At 36.6% G+C, this 23,091-nt stretch overlaps 1 protein-coding gene across 1 annotated transcript in view; it reads right to left on the bottom strand.

Moving 5' to 3' along the window:
• Positions 1-5,197: 5,197 nt before the first annotated feature.
• Positions 5,198-23,091, bottom strand: part of LOC107587179 (ubiquitin-conjugating enzyme E2 H-like) — a 36,457-nt gene continuing 18,563 nt past the window's right edge. Inside the window, exons 2-7 of the mRNA XM_016274846.1 lie at positions 15,350-15,426; positions 13,960-14,034; positions 13,499-13,538; positions 12,400-12,462; positions 5,440-5,612; positions 5,198-5,310 (exon numbers count right to left, since the gene is read on the bottom strand). Of these exons, the coding sequence (XP_016130332.1) occupies positions 5,198-5,310; positions 5,440-5,612; positions 12,400-12,462; positions 13,499-13,538; positions 13,960-14,034; positions 15,350-15,426 (541 nt within the window). The remainder of the gene's footprint in view (positions 5,311-5,439; positions 5,613-12,399; positions 12,463-13,498; positions 13,539-13,959; positions 14,035-15,349; positions 15,427-23,091) is intronic.

Below are 23,091 nucleotides of genomic sequence, written 5' to 3'. Positions count from 1 at the left end.
CAATGGAAAGGTTAAATGTTTTTTGTGCAACCATTAATGCCAAATGATATCAAATACCAAAAAAACTTATTTTAGAGAGCATGTATGCATAAAATAGCCTCTAAATAGTAAAAAAAAAACTCAACTGCACATCTTTTTAATCAGCAGAAACACAGCAAACTGTTTATGAAAAATGTTGCATTCATCGATGAAGACGCAGTTGCTTCCAAGAGGAGATGAATATCTGAATGTATGTCCTCCAGTAATGACCGTTCATGGCGTCTGATGTCGACAAACCATTTTAGTGTCATAATGCATCTGTGCAAATCATCTCTCTGCAAAAGCCATCGCAACTACTTCTTTTGGGGTTCAGCTGCAGTGACCGAAAGGAAAATGTCTTCATGAAGATACGAGATTATTGAACTTTTGGCTTTCCACAGCAAAGGTCGCTTCTTATGTTACACTGGGCAGAAGGACTGAAAATAGAACATGACTGCCTAAGAGAGGATCAATCACGCCAATGGTCTGCTGTCTGTCCTTTGTGATCATATGACTTTTAGCAGCATTTCTGTCTTGTCCCATATTGGCACTACACATAATTGCTCAACGTATATATAAAAAAGCAAAAATGTGCTAGTGCCAAAACAGGCAAAGAAGAGGGACAAGAGCGCATCCGAGAGTTTTGAATCCATACCCACAGAGAAGCAAACCGGATATGTGGTTCTTTCTCTGCTCTGTTTATGGCCCTTTGGTAATTCACTGATAGTGTGCTTTCACAGTGAATTCTACCAGTGCCATACACAGAACAGGAGTCTGTCAGCTTCATCCCTTTAAGAAACCTGCAGCCTCCAGCAACACCAATGAAAGAACGACAGAGCAGCGGGGAGGGGGTATACGAGGGGAAGTGGGGGGAGATTGGGTTAAGGAGGTTGAGAAGAACCCTTCTTCCTAAAGGGAAAGAAAGAGAGAGACAGAGAGTGAGAAAGGAACGTAAAAGTGCATCATAGGAGATTCAGAGAGACAGCAAGCCAAGAATGCAGTACAGAATAACATGGTGTAATAATGAAAAAGTTAAATCAGTGGAGGCAAAGACTAGTTAGAACATTTGGCAGATGCTTTTTGTCTAAAAATTGCACTGTATTTCAAGATAAGATACTGTATTTCAGTTCACACATTTCCTGGGAATCAAACCCATGACCTTGGCAACCTTGGCTTTTCTATCACCAAGCTCTACTGTTTGAGGTGCCTTCAAAAAGGCTCTTCTAATTTATTTCAGTTATGGAGAATGAACACAAAAAATTCAATTTTTGAAGGCATTTCAAAGCCTTCAAACTTTTCAGAGCTATTTCTTGGATTATCATTGAGATTATGAAGGACACACTAGTGATTTTCCACATAGATAGATAGATAGATAGATAGATAGATAGATCATTTATACTCATAATACTCTACTGAGGAAGGACTTGCATCTCCTTAAGAATGAAGAGTCTCTTCCTCGGATGAAATTGTCTTTAGATAATCTTCAGAGATTATCAAACAAAGTTCTGGATTTACACCAAAAGTATGATCCCTTTACTGTGACATGCATGCCTAAGTGTGGGGAAGTTGTGGTCTAATGGTTAGAGAGTCAGACTCGTAAACCAAAAGGTTGCGGGTTCGAGTCTCGTACCGGCAGGGATTGTAGGTGGGGGGAGTGAATGTACAGCGCTCTCTCCCACCTTCAATACCACGACTGAGGTGCCCTTGAGCAAGGCACCGAACCCCCAACTGCTCCCCGGGTGCCGCAGCATAAATGGCTGCCCACTGCTCCGGGTGTGTGTGCACTTTGGATGGGATAAATGCAGAGCACTAATTCCGAGTATGGGTCACCATACTTTGCCACATGTCACGTCACTTTCAAGTATGATGGGGTAACATCACAAAAACATTTATGTCTTTCAAAACACAGCAGACAATTCCTAAGCAATAAAAGCCTGCAGAGATCCGTCAACATCATTCTGAACATCATCATAACCACTGTCTAAAGTGACACGAGAGACGCCATGATCCTGGGTTCACTAGCCTTAAGCAAAAAACCCCACATTATCAAACACACAGCACCCAAGAGAGCTTGCTGGTCTTGCAGATCTTCTGGTTACACGCCATCTGCTATAGAAGAAGCCACCAGACCTAGAGCACCCTCCTCCCCAATAGACGAAGCCTGCAGCCCCACCCAGGAGGACCCAGGAACAGCCATTAGCTCCTGCTCCCTCTGCTTCTGCAGGAGATGGAGGCCAGATTGATTCCAGATCAAAAATGATGTTCTAAGTGATTTTTCAGACGCCCAAATGGCTCCCGGAGCAGGACTCCTCTTGCAATTTCCTGGAATAATCAATACCTCTAAAAAGCCAAGTTGAGAAGCCAGCATAGTCAGATTGGTCTGGCTGGTTCTGTTCCGCCCCCACCCCTGCATAATGAAAGAAAAAATTCTCATATGATAACATCATGATGACTTAATGGTCTATTTTTGCTGGCTGTCTTGGCACAAGGCATCATTAAAAACGAAAGTGCTCAAAACTAAATGGCATCACCTTCACAATTTCCCAAATCGGGAATACAAATACAATACACCTACAATACAAATGCGTGAAACCATATGGTGCCAAGGGCAAAACCATATAGAATTTTCAAAAGATCTATTTTAACAAATCATCCATATATGTTTATTTCCGTTCTGTAACTAAAGAAAATGGGCAAGGTTTATAGAAATAGAATAAATGAATAATGCACATATTTATACTGTAACAATGCAGATCATTATTATTATTATTTTTTTTAATCCAGACTCATTAAGTATTATGTGGTTTTGTTTTCTAAATCAGGTCAATCCACAATAACTAAAAGACTAGTTCATTTGAGCCTGATAAAATTATAACCATTTTTATTTTTCGTTCAAAGTAACCTAATGCAGTGTCTTTGAACCCTACATGGCATTATGCCTGCACTGCGTCATATTCACGGCCGGTTGTTTTTGCGTCAAACAGATCCAGAGTTATCAAAGTTTTTGGAAAATTTAAGTCTCATCATTTTTATCATCATTAATAAGTTAGTTGCGTGTGGGTGCGTTGGTCACCTCTTGTTAACCTCGGCCTCAAAGCTCCCGGTTAATCGCATTTGTCTAATTAGCGAGCATCTCCTCGAACTTTAGTTATTTTAGGAAAGATTTGGCCAGAGCAGTTCAGTCTCCCCCAAAAGGACAACGCCCGGGGCGACTTGTGCTCTCAAGGTGATTGTAAACAAAATAATCGTTGTAGATATCTCTTGGATTGTTTACCTGAAAATATAAAACGATTTTCTTTAGTAGAAAATATGAATACACTTCTTTTAATTTGAAATACTTATGTAGCCTAAATATGCTACATTAATTTTTTTTATGTATTTAATTCATGCATTTATATTTTTATGGTGAGGCGTGACCAACTGAAAATATCAAAAATGCACTTGCAAGTTACACTGCAAATACAATAATAAAATATTATAATAAATTGTGAAATGTAATTAGGTAATTGTTTGTGGGCTTAATGTTTGGCATCGTACCAGAATCGTTGTCAGCGTCATTGTTTTCGTTTTTTATAGCATAACATCGTTGCATAATAAATGTAAGTTATTAATATAAATAACTCGGGCTTCTTGAGGTTGATTGTGAATTACTTCGACTTTTTTCCACATGCAGTTACTAGAATAACGACATGTACTTACTAAAGAAATCTCTTTAAGCATATGGAAACGACGCAGGGCAAACTGAAAAATCTAAAAGAAAATTGGGAGAATTAAGCTACATTTTGTTACATTTTGGCGGGACCCAGGAAAAGGTGTAGATGGCTTAATGACATGAAACACTTTTGGGAAGCTGACATGCTCTGCGGTCTGACATGCTGCAGGCTGCTCCATCTAAAAACCATTGTAAACTACAATAATTAGGCTACTTATTATTTTACAGCTATGACAGTACAGTGTTTTTATTTTATTTTACAGAGTTTATTTTGAATTATTTGTACTTTTAAAACCATCAAATAAAAAAACTACAAATAAACGAATTAGTGAAGGCAAAAAAGTGTTTAAAACAGCATAAAGGTGACCAGTTACAACATACACGTTCCCTAGAGAGAGAGAGAGAGACAGAGAGAGAGCAAAAGGGGGAATGAAAGAACTCAGCTGAAGGGGAAAAGCAACTTGAACCAGATTAAATTGGATTGCTGGTCTAAATTCTGAGCTGGTCTAATCAAAGAGGATTGTCGACTGGTTTTAATGAGGTTTTGTGCACCTTTCAGTTCAGTTGATCCATCTGGAAACTAAACCAGCTTAGGACCAGCTAGACCAGGCCAGGAGGCAGACTTGACCATCTTAAAACCAGTTTAGCCTTTTTCCCAAAAGCAATATTTCTATGCTCATTAAAAAAAGAGAAAGAAACGAGAAAGAAAGCAGCCTATATTCAGCAAAGCCTATCAATATGTGATAATGCATTGCCTTGGTCTAGGATTTTCTCCCTGTGTGTGTCCCGCAGGTCTTGGGTTTTGGGATCAGATGACATCATCCAGATGGCCTGTAATGAACAAGCATTCAAACGCACCATTTCATCTGCTCTATGCCTGCAGGCCCTACCAGCTACAGCATCCTTTTACATAACGGTCCTCCTCAGTTAGCAGCCAGAATCCATCTTTGTGCTTAGCAAGTTGCTTGTATAGTTAAAAAATAACCTTAAATAGGACTGTATGCTGTTATATATTTTAAGTCTTTTTAATTCTGTCAATTTCGAATCTATCACTTCAGTCTATTATTATTAATAATAGGTTTAGGCCTACCATATGCCCCAATGTCAGTTATTCACAGATCTGTGACAACATTTTAGCAGTCTAAAAATAAAATGATCTGAAGTTAAACTGGTATAAATGGTTACCCCATGCAGACGTCCCTCCATCCTGGAAAGCATCAGGACCTCTTTAGAGCAGCCGCAGTGCAGTCGGTGCATCACACTCCAAGTGCTTCTACAGAGTCTGGAAGCAATGCTGTCCTCCATTGGGTCGCTCTTCGTATATATACCCATCCGCGTTACCCTCAACCCCCGAGTCCACTTACCTGCTGTTGATAGTTGAAGCCTATACTGACACCTCAGTGGAAAAAAACGGCTCTATATTTTTAAATTATGCCAGTGGTGTTAGTCTGGCGGCTCTGGTTACATCTATTCAAACCGAATAGCCAGAGTGAAATCTATCCCAAGGGCTCTTTGTTGACCGGTCAGCCCTGGTTGAGTCGTCCCCTCACCCGTCCACTCTTCGTTCACCTGATTAACTTCTGGAAAAGTCGAAACACGAGCTGCGGATCACCTGTATGAGGGAAGCTGAGTGAAGCTCTTGAATTTTTAAAATAGTCATTTCGTTGCAGCTACCTGTCGGTCCATATGATGTTTAGAGCCCTCCCCACCTGCCAGGATGGGTGTCAGGTGTAACCGGGCCACTCTTCTGGCACGACTGATGCCCCTCATCGAATGATACATGATACGGGCCGCGGAACAAAGAGCGTGCTGGAATAGTTTACAGATGACCAACGGAGCATTTGATGTATTGACAAACTCCCATCCACTGCACGAACCCCACCTGTTATATTACAGATTAAACATTATACACTTATAAGAATAATAAACTTATGAACACATGCTGAGGCAATGTGTCACCAACAGTTAAGTCACTGTTTGTGGTTTAGGTTTTATGATATGATATCCGGAATTATGATAAGAATTTGTAATTGGAATTATTAATATATAGACTCTAAAATATGTTTTAGTTGTAAAGCTAATTATTTGCCTTTTTGAGTTCTTAGTGCATTTTAAGGTCAGCATTACAATTAAAACAAAGGAATGTGTTAAAGTTCAAGCCTTTATTGTGGAAGCAATTTTTTTCATGGAAAAAAAAATTTTATTTGAGAAAATGTATTTATTGATTAAATAATTTTTTTAATAATTTTTGAAAAATATTTTAAATTAATAAAGTACTCTCATTTGAATTATATAATTTATAATAATATAACATATTATATAATAATATAAATCTTTTACATTATCTATTTTATCAGTTTATGATATTAACAAGACTACATATTTGTAATTCTTTTCTATTTATATAAATTTTTTATTCATGTTTACATTTTTTAAAAATTGTATTACTATGCAGGTCTTAACTACTTTCACAAAGAGATATATGATATTATTCAGTTGCAGTAAAATTACTGCCTGCAATGCACTATACAGATTCAATCTTTAATACTTCTTAAATGATCACAAAAAATGAATCCTGATGAGACAGAAATTTAATTCAATATGCTCCATAAATTATAAATATTACAATGATATCATTGTTTTGAGCATATACACATTTAAAATACAGAAAGAGATAAAAGATCAACTGAAGACAATATTAACACTTTTTTGGAGACAAAAATTGTTTTATAGAGCCATTTCTGTCATTGTAAACAAATAAATGCATGCATTACAGTTTCATTTCTGAAGAATATTTCACAGCATCACTTAAAAGCTTTAAAACAAGCTGCAAAGACACAGGAAGAAGAATCTTCATTGCAGACTGTCAAAAAGCTCATTTTTATCATACAAGAGGGAATGATGGTTTGAAAATATATTGAGACGCTGTTAATAGACTGCATGGGGATGTAATATAATTAATATTGATCTGATATTGTTTGCTTCAGCTCTAAATGGCAAGAAACATTTCAGAAGATAGCTTAGTATAAAAATGCTTATGCAATTCGATAGTAATTGGATTAATACAATTATGCAGGTATTTAGCATATTACAAAATACTGATCTATTCAACTAATAGGCTACTAATATAAGATGTCGTTCTGCATGTCATCACCTTACCATCGGCAACATTCATTTTGACCAAGTTGGCATAATCAGTAGCCATGGAGACGGTGAGTCAGAGCATCTGCCATTTGTGTCTTTGTCTGAGGCGTTTTTAATCAGACGGTCATCCATTAATAACGGAGCTGGGCTGGTGTAGTAACCGAGTCCTCGACACGAGAGACGCTCATTGCGGTCAAGATCCTTCGTCTCGCATGTCAGCATCAGGATGCCATTTCACACAAAACGCACTCTGACATGAAAAAGAAAATGAATAAATAAGGCAGTAGTTCAGCTTCTGATCTTAGTTGTTTCTTACACTTATATTGTTATACTTGATCGTACAATAACGCGGTCATATCAGCCATCGATTCGTGTTCTATATGATGCTTCGTAGGACATATGATTCTTGGGTTCATGATTATCTGGCAACTCATTTACTGATGAGAGTTCAAAAGTGCAGGGAGCGTTCATTAATGCAATGGATATCAACTGAGGAATCATAACAAAGCTGGAGTCCTTTTAAAGAAGCCCTTCATTTTGCAGCACTTTGAACCCCTTTTTGTATATCGTTCCATAATTGCGTTTTTCTTTCTTGTGATAACAAATAGCAACACATTACCTCTAAGCTCTGTAATCCGAAATTGTTTTAAGGGAAAATGATGGATACATTAACGGATATAAAAGAGTATCAAGCTTCTCTCGTGAGTTCGGTGAACCGCTGGGACTGGTCACGTGACGGCAAACTCTGATTCCAGCCAATCACGGCGGCCGTCTGGGGCTGGGCATTACGTCATGTAGGCCTGTAGCCCTCTTGACCATCGCACTGCAGATAAAGGCCTTTAAATATTTCATTGAGGAGCTCATGTTTCTCCAGCAGCACTGGAGGTCATGCAGGGCTTTGGAAAGAAGCGGTATACGCGCTGTCCCGTTTCTGTCGGAGCTCGATGTCTCCTTCTCCTTGAGTGTTTACGGACAGGTTCTGACTCAGTGGAAATGTTAATGGGGGAAAGACTGGTGGAAGAGTTACAGTGGAGTAAAACAGAGAAATAGAAATGGGAATGAAAATGTGGGAGGGTGATGAAGTAGAGCTACAGTTTGTATTCATTTAATTCCATCTCTTTCTAAAGCATGAGAGAACAAGAGAGGACAGAGTGCTGCGTGACAGAGACATTTTGGTTGAAAAGATGAATTTGCCTTATGTTACTAAATTGTTTCCTCTCTTGTAAAACCAGTGACATCCTCTGCAGGCCACTAATGGTACTACAGTTGGATTACGATTCTACTTGCGTAGCTTGAGGGACACCTGGTGGTCAATGTTGAATTCTGCACATAAAATTGGAAATTTTATAATAAATATCAAATATAATATAATATCATTAGATATAGCAATTCATAGGCCCACTTTATACATTGATATGGCCTGAATTATTACTGTGTTGTCTTTATGCTGTAATCTATAAAGTCTATTTTTGGAATCAAATGAAGAGGCTTTTTTGGTGGACTTGGAATCATTTAAAAATATTTATTTGACTTCAATGTATAATATTCTCCTCTTGGCCACTTTGATAACATGACTGTCATCTAGTGGTGGTACAGAGTAACAACAACAACATGCAAATAAATGATAAGGCTGTCTGTGGGAATGTTTGTATTGCGTTAAGTAGCTCTTGAGGCTTTCCAATTTACCCACTCATCGAATTGGAATTGTGGCTGGCATTCAGAATATTTTTGAATGTTTTTAACATACATTCAAGTATAGCATATGGGAATATCATTTGGGTAATTCCTGCAGTATCATTTGAGCTTTGTATTTATTTATTTATTTTAAATGTGTGGTAATTGAAGTATTTTTTTATTAAAGAATATAGAGGAAATATGCTCTAGTCAACCCCATGGCTATATTTAAATAGGTTAGGATAGTTTGTAAAGATATCATATTTTTAAAAGACTATATGATCATGCTTATTTCTGTATTGGGTAAAACGTCAAGTGAAATAGACCAGCTAATAACGCAAACATAATATCATTCATCAAACTGATTTATAATACTTAACTGAGGTTTGTGCTGTTATTTTCGCACTAAATATCATGTCACTTTCTGGAAGATGGCGTCATGAGCAACTGTCTTTGATCATTAAAGAACAGTACAGGGTTTCTACCAGAGTAGAGCAAATACAATTGAAGACTGTCAAATATTCAAGTATTATTTCTTAATAATAATACATTTTATTGCATTTTATTTAGCAACCAAACAAGGACGTGAACATGACAAAGCAACATACTTATTTAATATTCATTAAATACTTTGGAAGTCAATGGCTACCGGCAACTGTTTGGTTACCAACATTCTTCATAATATCTTCTTTGGTGTTCAACAGAAGAAAAACTCATACAGGTTTGGAACGCGAGTAAATGAAAACAGATTTTTTTTTTTTTTTTTTTGGTGAATTTTAAGGTCAAGCTATAATATTTACTTTTGAATTCAATTCATATAATTAGTTATTTGGAAGATATATACCAATACATATTTTGAGATCATGCACTCCAGACGAATGTTTTTTTTTTCAGGTCCAGTAAAGCGAATCATCTCTGAATTCATCAAAATATGTATCTTAATTCGAAATTACAGAAACACATTTATTTACTTATTTAGCCACTAAAATGTTCCGAATAAAAAGACTGACCAATTTTTCACAGAAACCAAAGATCCAAAGCAGTTTACACATATTTAATATTTTATTAAAAAAAGAAGTTATTACAGTTTACTGTACACAGCTATTTATGAGATTATAATCCTATAGATAAAGAGCATTTGTCCTTTGTGACAGGCATGCCCACTTCACAATGCAAAAGAAAAAAAAAAGAATGGCAAAAATAGAGTGTAAGATTAATGGATAAGGAAATAAAAGGGGCAAATTACCATAATACCTGGGATAAAAAAAGTATTTTTCTTTCTTTTTTTTTAAATCAGCGTATCACACACTAGGTACTAGATACAGATACTATTTTTAAAAAAAACATGCTGTGTGCCCACATAAGCCCCATGTCTGAGCACCCTCTTGAAGCACAGGTATAGGGACTAAAGGAGTGGACAGCCAGGACCGAACTAGACTGGACTCTACACCAGACGCATGCAAAGTGCACTGGAGAGTTCAACACAAATGCAAGAGACGCGATGCCATTGGCTGAGAGGGCCAGCAGGGGGAGCCTCTGAGGCCACAGCCGCAGCCGGAAGACAGATCTCTTCTTCCTCTCTCTCAGACAAACAAACAGCTGGAGACCACAACATTAATAACTGCTGTCCCCTGGATGTGCGCGTGTGTAAGCACTGGGGGCTTATGGGTGCAAAACACAAAGGACACACTGTAATAATTTATTTCACCCCACCCACTAAAAAAAATAAAAAAATAAAATAAAATAACTCCCTTCAATCCCAAACACATTTTTTTAGCATGTATTACCTGCTCCAGATGGGCATCTCTGTTATTGACATGGGGGGGAAAAACAGGAATCCAAAAAGTAGTAAATAAATTCTCACAAAAAAAGTAGAATTTCTAATTATAATGGAAGCACACTTATACATGTTTATTTGAGATTCTCAGACTCTTTAGTCATTTTACTCTGACACGAGTTAAAAACAAAAGGAAAAATTTATAAATTCAAACTAATTGTCCATATTTTGTCTCTCATATTAAAGTCCAGGGATCAAAAATGAAGCAGAAATGAAATGGAGAAGCTGAGTTTGTCTTGTTTGTCGGGGGCGCGTGTTGCTAGGCATGGCAAAATGTTTACCATAGCAACCAAACAGCAGCCGAGAAGCATTTTCTTCCATAAATGTCTGAAAGATGTGAAACAAAGCCGCCTCTAAAAGTATGCAGTCTCTCTCCTTGTAAGATAACCTCTTCTTAATACAATACTGCACATACGAGGTGTTTTTCTTCTTTTTCTTGAAAATATGAACAGATTTAGACTCAAAACTGAGACGCTTTTCTTTTTTTCCATTGCACAATTTGGCCGATTCTTGACTCGGGCTGTAACAACATCAAATGTTTAGCCCATAAAACATCAATTTAATAAGAAAAGAGAAGTTGAGAACGTAAAAAGCCACTCCACGGGGAAAAAACAAAAAACATAGGCAGCTCTTGATCAAATCACACGAGCCGAACTGAAACACGTCCCCTTATGCCATTCCGTCGGGGTCGATGTCCGTTTTTCTCTACACAACCCCGTTTCATTTACATTTTGGACGATGAATGAATCTGCAAGTGCATTCAGAATGCGAGATTTGTGAGAATACTGCAAAAACACACACACACACAAACTAAATCTGGTTCTTCATGGTACCAACATGCCACTGATGATATCTGCAGATGTTGAAATTCAAAAGCTCTTTATACAGAAGACATCTGCCCGTTTCCACACCGTCACGGCGAACACTCACCCTGTTACTCCTAAAACCACAAGTCGTTCCAAGGCTGATCTTACCAAATGGGATCCTTCGGATAATATCTGTATTCGGACAAGCGTGTTACAAAACCTAAATCCATATGAACATCTAATTTTGATTTCACCAACTTAAAAGAATTTAAACAACTTACAAATGTATTAACAACCAATACATTTATATACAACTATTCAAACACAAAACACAAACCAATCAGAATCAAGTATTTCCAAATATCATCATCAAATCTAGGCAGCAAACAAACTCAATTACACTACTGCATAAAAGAGAAAGTAACTATATAGTAAAATTGTAATTATTGTATTATTATAAAGACAAAAAACAGACAGACATCTACAAAGACAGACAGCGGTATTGTGAACGATAACTGGCAGGATGAGGCCGCTTAAGTGTGGTTGTTTAGGGGAGCTGATGCTGTTTTCTGACCTTGCAGGTATTAGCTCATTCAGAGAGGCTAAGAGGATTACAGTGCACAGCGATCCTGTCTAAGGGGCCGGAGACTTTATTCTACTCCTCAGGCAGCATCAGTGCATGTTAGGGATGTAACGATTAACCGCGAGCCGGTTGAAAATCGATTGAAATATGTGACGATTCAAATCGGTTGAGATGCTAAACAAATCGCGATTCAATTAGGGGTAGGAGTTTATATGAATGTATGTCTGAGGGGAACTTGCTGTCTTTAGAAACGTTGAGATGGTATTTTCTCTTTTTATCTTGCCTCTGTATAAAGCATCTTAAATACAAATGAGGACAATAGAAGCAATCAAAACCAAAAAAAGAGCAATGATACGCAAGTGCTATATTAGTATATTATTATAGTGTTAAATTTAAATTTCACAAAGAAATGTGCAGCATTTTGTCCAAGCAATAATAAAAGGACACATTTAATTTATAATTTGTCTTAAATCTCATTTTGTTAAAAAAATCGTGAATCGAATCGAGAAATCAAAATCATGAATCGAATCGTGAATTGAGTGAATCGTTACATCCCTAGTGCAAGTTATGAGCATTTATTATCAATGTTCATGAAAGCAAACACATGCACAGTGACCATGCTCACATATACGTACCATAAAGAGCGGTCCATGTCTGGTTGATCACATCTAAACACACGGTCCCTGACCTGGACAAAGAATAATAGTCTTGGCATTAGAGGGTAGGCAATATGAACATTCTGCCTTGTTCTACTCCTATGACACACCATCACATTGTTTTACTTCCACTTTTCCATTGCAGAATAGTGTTAGCAGTTAAATTTTGAGGGTATGCAATCTTTTCTAAACAGCATTTTTCTTTGCTTTGTCGTATGTCTGTGCCAATAGACATTAAAATAATAGATATCACACACACAACTTTTTGCTGACAATTAGTGTTGTGACTGTTAACTAAAACTGATAAAAATATGCATTTTTCTGTAATTAAAAAAAAGCTGGAATAAAACATAAATATTAGATGAAAACTGTACATGAAAATGTTAGCTTGGCTATACAGGTTTAAATTTAAGCACTGAAAGAAAACAAATTAAATATATATAGAAATGTATAAAAACGCATAATAAAACGAGTGAAACGTCAACTAAAAAAAATTACTAAAAATATAAAAATAATGCTAATTAGAAACATTGATAATATTATGATACTATACAGTAGTCAACATTTGAAGTGGATCAAAAAAGTTCAGCAAAGTTGTCCTTAGACAAGAACGAATTTTGGTTTTAGGACAACTTTGATGAAAGGTTTTGACCCACTTCAAATGTTGACTACTGTATAAAAAATACAGCTGAAAACAAAAGGAAAAAAATAGACTGCCATCGTTGATGCCAAATGTTTCACGGTGTGTAGAGTTAAAATATGTGATCTGAAAACTAACGGTGGATTAAAAACACACACACACACACACACAAAACTAATTTATGACTTTGAAAGACTGCATAAATTGTTTGAAAGCCTCTGGTAACTATGTTTTTTAACATATGGGAAAGAGCAGCATGAACATTCTTCAAAACATCTCTTTTTATGTTCCACAGAAGTAAAACAAATGTTGAGAAGTTTTTAGAATGACATGAGTGTGAGTAAAATACATATTAAAAAGTCAAATGTTTTCCTCAGAGCACACCAAAAGGCAAATTAAAAATCTAATTTAGACTAAAAGAGACTTACGCTTCATCGATGTTCGGATGAAAAATCTTATTCATAAATCCTGTAGAGAGATCGAAGAAGAAAGATGGAGTGTGATCAAAGATATAAATAAAACATTCAGTTGCATAGGTTAATGAACTTCATTTATTAATGTTTTTCTTTGCATTGCATTAATGAGAATTCGGGAGGAAGGGAAAGTGCTTAATTGTTATGAAAGTTGTGTCAAATGTCAAACATCTTAATGGTCTTAGACACAAATGACAGCATTTGAGTGCACAACAGGCTATTCCTAACCTTTCTCCAACCACACTATCTTTACAGACCATTAAATATGACATCACAGTAAAGTCATGTGCTTTTTTCACCTTTCACGCCTCAAGTATGAACGTACTCTACCCATCATTTCACAACCACACCAACGTGTGTGACTTTTAAAGGGCACCCAGCTGCCACTTTTGGATAAATGTATAGTAATACTTTACCTATAGAGGGAGATTTGAAGGGGTATTTGTCTGGAAGATCTACTCGCACCTTCCATACGCCCCCTTCATATGGTGCTGACAGGAAAAACAGAAAGAGACATGACTATTCAAGAAACAATTCACATCTGCTCTAGCATGTAACAAGAGACTATGAAAAGACAAGCGATAATCGTATAATGCAAACTCTAAATGACTAAGCGTAGAAGTCTTTGTATTCAGAAGTGACAGTGTGTGGGAGTAACCGTAATACTTCATTAGATGATTATGAATTATATGTGGAATGACACACATGTGGGTGTGTACACATGTGGACGGGAAGCTGTGCTGCCAGCCTCATGCGATATGGGGTATGGTGCAACGTGTGCTCGCTCCAAGAATAGCCCTGTGCAATCTGACCCTTCTGGCCAGTAGCTCAAACTACGAAAGGTAAAGCCCAGCCACAGATAAGACCTGCTCCGACCTCTCAAAGCGGAGAGACGAAAGATCGTTAATCGTAAAAGCAGATGATATGATAATTAAAAAGGGTCGCAAGCTGTAAACAATGATGTCATGTCCCATACCAAGAGTTGTGTAAGATGTGCATGTTTAAATATGCAAGTGTGTCATGATTGCTTCATGTGATAGCTAGGTAAAGAAATCTAATGAGACTGTGAATGTCACGAAACATGTCATGACATGTCTTACTTCAGCCCATTTAGAAAGAAGAAAGAAATTACTGTAATCAAAAAGAAAATCAATTAGGATAGTAGTTGCCTTTGATTTTTGTAAGAAATTTAAAAAAAAAAGTGATTACTACAATATGAGTCATAAATAATTTGACTGTAGTATTTACAAATAAATACAATTGTCATAATTGTAGTAATTCATGAAGTAGTCATGACAAAAATTTGATTTTTTTATTTTGTTCTAATTTTTTATTATACATACACGTACGTACACACATTTATTTATTCGTTTAATTTATTCATATAGAATGTTTTTTATTGCTTTACAGTAAAGGGGGGGGTATGTGCTTAATTTTTTTAATGAAAAAGAAAATCAATTAGTATTGTACTTTCCTTTGATTTTTGTAAGAAATAAAAAATATGACATTCATATTTTTGCATCATTACAATTATGACAATTACATTTATTTGTAAATATTATGACACGTTTATATTTTTTCATAGTAATTCTATTATGTATTAAATAATTCCCCCAAGTCAAATTACTATATTATATATACATTTTTATATTATTAAAAAAAATATTTTATTTAATTTATTACTATAGAATGTTATTTTTGCATTACAGTAAAGAGAAATGGGGGTGGGGGAAGGTGAAATGAGACCTGTAATGTTTTCATGAGGTTCAATTCAACATGTGCGTAAATAAGTTAAAAAAGACTTACTTCCTTGTGGTCCATAAAACTTCACTACAAATTCATTGAGTCCACTCAGGATTGTGACTTCATGTTTACTCTCGATGCTAATAGAGACTGTTAAGGCAAATTCAACAGCTTTGATACTGACTGTAAGCAATTTACAAAAGTAAAGACAAGCAATAAAATTCACAATTTATAGAAAATACTTTAGGGGAAAAAGTTGAATGAAGTTAAATGAGGGTCAAATAAGACAGACCCATTCAAATCAAAATGACAATTAACCTCAAGTTAAGGACAGATACAAGTGGGAGAATGCACCAAAATGACCTTTCAACCCACAAAAAGAGCAGATTCGAGATTCTCACTTGGCCTTTATTCTTTGACCATCAATAATTATTAAGAGGTTCAGCTCCGAAGATCGGATGGCAAAAACCTAATCCGTGGGTCTGACCCACAGCTCTCCGACTGATGCACACAGGACATCAGGGCAACTCAATACGACACTCCCATCATTAGCTATGGTTGTCAGGCTGTCACTTCTCATATTGCTGGCCCAGAGAGCAACAGTCAGACCCTCGCTGAGCAAGACAATACATGCTCACCACCACACCAAGTCCGTGACGGAGACCCGATGCTCTCAAAGACTCACACACAGTCTGCCATCTCGGCTTGAACACAACATGCATCCAAAACGCAGTTCTCAAGCAGACTTTGTCATGGTTTGTGTTTTAATTGAATGAGTTACCGATGCTCTGATGCTATCGTGTGTGTGTCATGTGTCAGCTGTTGTGTAGGCTGCACTGTGACTCAAAGCGTACATTCACGCTGCCCAGACCGGCTCATGAAGGCAAACATGTTTACGGTCTGTTGAAACTGTGATGTGTCCCGTGACTCGTGTGAGAGTTAACCAGTTGAGTGCTTGTCTCAAGGGTGCCTGTATCAACTGATGATTCTGGGCTCTACTGGGAAACAGAGCTGTCAATTTCAAGTGGTCACCTTTAAACATCTGCTGCAGGACCTGCAGACTGCAGGGCTCCCGGGAGAGGTGTGGAAGCCGCTCTCTGTCAGATTATCGTTCATTGTGGCTTTTAGACGCAAGAGTCTCAAGTTGCATGAACTGAATGACTATAATTATACAGAGATTTATCTCCAAAAATCTGACGTTGTGGAGCCAATGATTTGTATACCTTTTGTGGTATACAATTAATTGGCTCCACAATGTCAGGATTTGTCAGGTTGAAGAATCGTTTTCAAAATTTTATAATTTATATATATATATATTTCACAATTTTTACTCACGCTTATGCCATTTCAAACACATTTTATTTCTTCTGCGGAAGATTAAAAATTACCATCGACTTCCACTGTATGTACAGAAAAACAAAAATACACAGATACATTTTTCAAAATATCTTCTTTTATGCTCCACAGAATAAAGAAGGTCAAACAGGTTTGGAATAACATGAGGGTGAGTAAATAATGACAGAATTAAATTTTTTGAGTGAACAAAGTCTAACATTTTTGTTAAATGTAACAATAAAATGATAAACTATTTTAAATACACCCTTAAAAACTAAATAATATTTAAAATTCATTGATTTGTTCCTACATTCCAAAGACTTGATTTTTTCTACTATAAAATTAAAATAGGAGTAAAACGTTTTAAGTAAAATAAAATAAAAAATAAAAAAAGCTATTTACAGGGTTTGTACACATTTTTACCAATACATTTCCATGACTTTTCCATGACTTTTGAGACAATATTCATGACCTAAATGTTCCATTATTTTACAATAAGAATAAAAATCTGTTCAAATTATCATAGCATACGTTAACTAAAATGAATGACTATTAATGCTACTCGTTTGCTTTCTTGTTTTAGTAATAAGTACAAGCTGCAACTGCGCCAGACCTTACTCCACATTTCACATCACTGAATATTATCATTTATTTAACTGTGTGGCCAGGATGGCCATTTTGGTGTCATTTTGTGTGTATTTTTGCCGCTTAAATGCAACAAGCTTTAGAGCCCTGCATTTCAGCCCGAGCCCAACGGCCCCAACTTATGTATGGCTTCGGGACAATTTTCACGTCATAGCTTAGACACGGGCCAGGCATCAGGCTTGCTTCCTCCTTATGTTTATATTTTAGATATCCATCAATTATTATGGTGATGACAAAGATTTGCCGCGCTGGTGGAAACAACACGAGACCGTGCTACCGCGACTGTCAAGAGTGGCTCAGACGGTGTTTAGTGTCCAGCAGCAGCGAGTGCTGGAAGAGTTCCATGTTAAAGCGCACGCAAAGCTGCGCTTTAACATGATGATCTGAATCAGGTGTTCATTTTTGATCGGTTCATTTTTGTGAAGCGCTCCTGCTCAAGACCGAGACAGCAGAAAGCGTATCCTGTTTGTTTTCTAAAAAAGCACAACGTATGCTGATATTGTGAGTGCACACAAATAAAAGTAGACCCTTAACAGTCCTGAATGATGTTTTACTCTTACCTTTATGAGCAAAAATGACGGTTGTTTCCACCGTTATAAGAAAAAAAATGCAAGTGATCGTGCTGGCGACTCCATGTCCTGCAAAGTGCGCTTTAGCTTCTCTGCACAAACGATTGGATACGCTCCTAATAGCACACATTTATCTAGGTTAACCATTTAAACTAACATTGTTTTTTTTAAGCATTTTATATAGGCCTATAGATTTTATTTTAGTCAAGTGGTGATGATTTGAGAAGGCTAAATTGATCAAACATAGGCTATGATTAACTCACTGTCTGCCACTGGCCGCTTGGTCGTTACTTAAAAAAAAAGAAAAGAAAACTTGATTTTAACAAACAAAAACATTTTCCAAACATATGTCTAAATTAACGTAATAAAGAAACGAAAATATATATAACCACTTTTGCCATTAAAAACGAAACTGAATTATTTTAATGGCTACAACATCAGCTGTGTAATTGGGGAAGAGAGAAAGAGAAAAAAAAAAGACACGGGAGTCGGACTCGGCCAGTAATTCTGATAATCTGTCGGATAAGGGCCGGACTAGGGCATATGTTTGAGGCCCGTGCAGGGTTCTGCTAAGCTTATTTGGTAGCAAACTCAATTTGGTACTGGCAAGCTCCTAATAGCACACATTTATCTAGGTTAACCATTTAAACTAACATTGTTTTTTTAAGCATTTTATATAGGCCTATAGATTTTATTTTAGTCAAGTGGTGATGATTTGAGAAGGCTAAATTGATCAAACATAGGCTATGATTAACTCACTGTCTGCCACTGGCCGCTTGGTCGTTACTTTAACAAAACAAAAACTTGAATTTAACAAACAAAAACATTTTCCAAACATATTTCTAAATTAACGTAATAAAGAAACGAAAATATATATAACCACTTTTGCAATTAAAAACGAAACTAAACTATTTTAATGGCTACAACAGCACCTGTGTAATTGGGGAAGAGAGAAAGAGAAAAAAGACATGGGCCAGTAATTCTGATAATCTGTCGGATAAGGGCCGGACTAGGGCATATGTTTGAGGCCCGTGCAGGGTTCTGCTGAGCTTATTTGGTAGCAAACTCAATACTCATATACGCACGAGCGCACTTTGGATGTGACTGCGCACCGCCTCTGGAGCACGCAAGTACCGAATGGCTTAAAAAGACGTGCAAATAAATAATAAAAATTTCTGATGATGCAACAATTACCCGATTAGGCAAGTGACTATTCTGTCAACTGTCCCGAAACGCGAGTGAAAGTCTTGTATCGCAGCGTGCAGCGTTTCTTGTAGCGCAGACAAGATGCGCCGATGTGAAGCCGTTTGAAGAGAAAAGTCAAAGAGAGAAGACGCGTACAGCTGAATCACTCACGCTGTTTTCAAATGACTGATTTGATCAGTCTGTGTGGACTGGACTCAGTCTGTAGGTTTGATTATTTACTCATCAAACCTACATGCTATAGGCTATTGAATAAATGTGTGAATATCCAACATTTTAAAGTCAAAAGCTGCGGGAATGAGTAAAACTATGCGATATAGCCTATGCGCAATCCCGCACCGAAATTCAGGACTCGATTAAACACAATTCTATTCATAATACAGAGTTTTGTGAAATAGATTTCAATGACTTTTCTAAAACTTTCTGGGTTTATTTATTTTTCCAAAACTTTTCCAGGCCTGGAAATTGGTGTTTTAAAATTCCATGACTTTTCCAGGTTTTTCATGACCGTACGAACCCTGTATTTACATTGAATTTCTGGTTTGACATTGAATTTAAACACTGAATTTCTGGTTTGATAAAATTTTTTACCATTAACTAAATTTTACACATTGAATACATTTTTTCTATTTATTATTTTAAATATGTGTATTTATTTGTTAAATTGTGTTTTTTAAATTTTTTTATTTAACTTTTCATTTAAATTAATAAACTGATAATTCATTCCTTCATTTTTTTTATTCCCACTAGTCCTCGACAGTGATACAAGGGAGCCAGATTGAGAGAGGTTGAGTGTAACAGAGAGGGATAGTGTTTTCTTTTTCAAGACACCAGCTGGCTTCTTCGTCAGTTGTAGCTCTAAGAGGTTGTGGTCACCAAGGTGTTAAACATCAAGGGTTTATTTTTGGCTGAGAAGCATCTGCAAAAGCTGAGAGAATAGTGGAAGCACCCAGTAAGTGTGTGTTTCTGCACAATGCTTTCATGCTTTTACATTCACTAATCTAAATCTGAACAACATACAAGCATCATTAGCTGCTTATCCTCAACCAACACAGAGACTCGGAACAAATGTGATCCTGAAGATCGGACTGATGACTCATGCATAATAAACACGAATTTCAATCAGCTTTTTCTTTTTTCTTTTTTAAACACATGAGATCAGATTTCATTCAGGTAGGAATGTTGCTGTCTGGCAGCCCGTACAGGTTGCTCTCGACGAGACTCGTGAGATAAAGAAAAGGGGTGAGTGTGTGTGTAGCTTCAGCAGACCTGTTAAAGAATCTGTGCCCATTGCTGTGATCATGAGACCTCCAGTGTAGAAGCAACACGCTGAGCTGTCTGGCTGTGCCCAGTGACACGTGGGACTACTTTTCGCCTGTATATTAAGCCTCTTTTGGAAAGACACAAAAGCAATTGCTCATGCATGTACAGGCACACACACACACACACTCAGAAAAGCAGAAGCCTGGAGGCTGCAGGGGTTTTTCTCCATTTCTCATGCCTTTGAGGCAGTTTTAATGCCTGCTGTTTTCCTTCATCCTAAAGACTACACAGGAAGAGACGGATTCATACTGAAAATACAGCAAATCCTCTCCACCTTCATCATTTGAGAGTCATTTATCAGCACTGTACATTAAAACCTCTACTGATTTCAATTCAATTCCTTCAATTCTTCATCTGAACTGCAAGACACGTGTTTCTCCTCTGAGGCATCGGTGACACAGATTTAAAATAGATCATTATTAACTGTCCAGAAATCCTGTACGCATTAAAGAAATGGTTCTGTCATTATCTATACATCCTCAAGTCGCCCCAATAATATAAGATGTTTTTTCCAGCGTGGAACACAAAAGGAGATATTTAGTAGATTGTTTAAGCTGCCCTTTTCCTTACAACAAAACAGGGTGGCAATTTTGACTCCATAAATGTGGAAGAAAAAAGTGGTCCATAGGACTCAGAAGTTATAATACAAATCTTTGAAGCAGCTTTGAGTCAGAAAGACACAATTTGAGTCATTATTTACTTAAACCTTCAGAAGACTTAAATCCGAGCAAACACGTTGCGTGGATTACTTTTATGGTGACTTTTTGGTATTTTTGAAGCTAGATTGTTTTGAAAAGAGCAGTGTTAACATTCTTCAAAACATTTCCTTTGCAATTCACTGAAGCAAGAAAGTCATAAAAGTAGTAGTAAAACTAAAGGAAAAAAAGGAATTAAAGCTAACAAAAAAAAAAACTACAGCACATAGCAAAATTACTAACGCAAATTAAAATTAAACTGCAAACTAAAAATAAATAAATGATCAAAATGTATCAATTTTAATTTACTCAAGTCTAAGTTTAGTCTACTCAACTACTCCTATAGTTCTTATAAAGCGAAACCACACTGTACTATTTATTTATCACAGCAGTGGTGCATCCCTTCCCCAAACACGCAGGCAAGAGAAATGCTGCGTTTTCTTTGACGGCACCTCTGATACTGTTCAGCGCACATAACCTTTAGCGAAATTCTTGTAAACAAGGGTTTAACTCCTGCCCAAGGCTCAATCCGGCTGCTAACAAAGCAACCCAAATGTGTTCTCTTCTCACAAGATGCTGTCTTCTTGACACCCACCTGTTTTCACCCATCTCAACGCTCTCCCCCCCTCCCTCCATGGATTTGTATGGATTAAGCCATAATCTACAGGAGACCCTTGGGCCAGTGTTCCTTTACACACATGTATAATCTAATCATAAACAGACTGATCAATCACCTCACTCAAAAATATCAGATACATTTATGGAACAAGAGCGAGCACCACTCGTATTAGCATGGATTCCTACTAGCTGTTGGTTGCACAATGCTGTCTTATGCACAGATGATTATGAGTGTTTATAAACCTGTGTGAACGAACAGGTCCAGACAAGCACATGTCTGAGTATATGATCTTATAGAGAAGCTGCCTTGTTCTGCTTTGCCCTTTGGGTTAAAAAAAGAACAAAAAGACAATTTGTGTAAATGGTCACCCCAAGCCGAAGAAAACCACAGGGGGTTCACCTTCTTTTAGAAGTCTGTTTTGAGAAAACAACATACTAGCCTGGACAGACAAATGAGCGACAAAGCCAGCGTGGAAGTATTGTGCAGTAAGAACTATTTTGGTCTTTCTGTCAACTTGACAAATAAATGAACAAAGTATTTGGAGCTTCCATCTGCACTTTATATCGTTTTATGAACAGCATTAGATGTCTTTGGCAACTTGTGTATTTTAATTAAAAAAAAAAGATACAGTAAAACTTTATTTTACAGTTTGCTCGTTACACATTACAAGTACTTATTATAGTAATAACAATAAGTTATACATAATTACATGGAACTAACCCTAAACCAATCACAAATCATAAACCTAACCATATAATAAGTACGTAAATTAATATTACTCAGAACTTAACTGTATAATTACATTGTAACAAGGACACTTAAGTGTAAACAAAAATGCATTTTTGGTTACACAATCACAATCAATCACTAAAAAAGCTTATTTTTTTTAGATTTGAAATCTATCAAAGTTATTACACTATTGTATGTACAGAATCAAATAGACATCTTTGGCCATTTATCATGTCTCACTGTTTTTATTTAATACATTTTTTGTTTTTGCTTTCATTTAAAGAAAAATATTTTTTATCTATTTTTATATCATAGAATAGTAATGACACAGCCAATCATAAAAAACAAGCTACAAAAAGCTGCTACAAATAATGCACTAATTTGACTCAAACATGACTTAACCCAAAAAAAGCAGCAAAAAAAGAAAAAGAAAAAAAGTTCTAAATTAAATGTAGTTTTAGTTAGTTTTTTAGTAAATGTACCTTGGTTTAGTTTCTGTTTTTCCCAGTAGGCCTAATGTCTTTTTTTCTTGTAGATTCATTTCGTGTGATTCCTGAGAATTAAAATTTGAACTAAAATCAGAACAAAATTGAAATACAGGTATGCAGACTGTGGAGTGTGTTCTCAGTCATTTAGAACCGGTTAAAGTCGACGGCCACCGCGCTGAATCACAGCATGAGTCACAAG

Source organism: Sinocyclocheilus grahami, unplaced genomic scaffold, assembly GCF_001515645.1.
Source record: "Sinocyclocheilus grahami isolate Dianchi unplaced genomic scaffold, SAMN03320097.WGS_v1.1 scaffold90.1, whole genome shotgun sequence".
Lineage (NCBI taxonomy): Eukaryota > Metazoa > Chordata > Actinopteri > Cypriniformes > Cyprinidae > Sinocyclocheilus > Sinocyclocheilus grahami.
The sequence above is the reverse complement of the archived record's forward strand: the minus strand, read 5'-3'. Positions and strand labels throughout refer to the sequence as shown.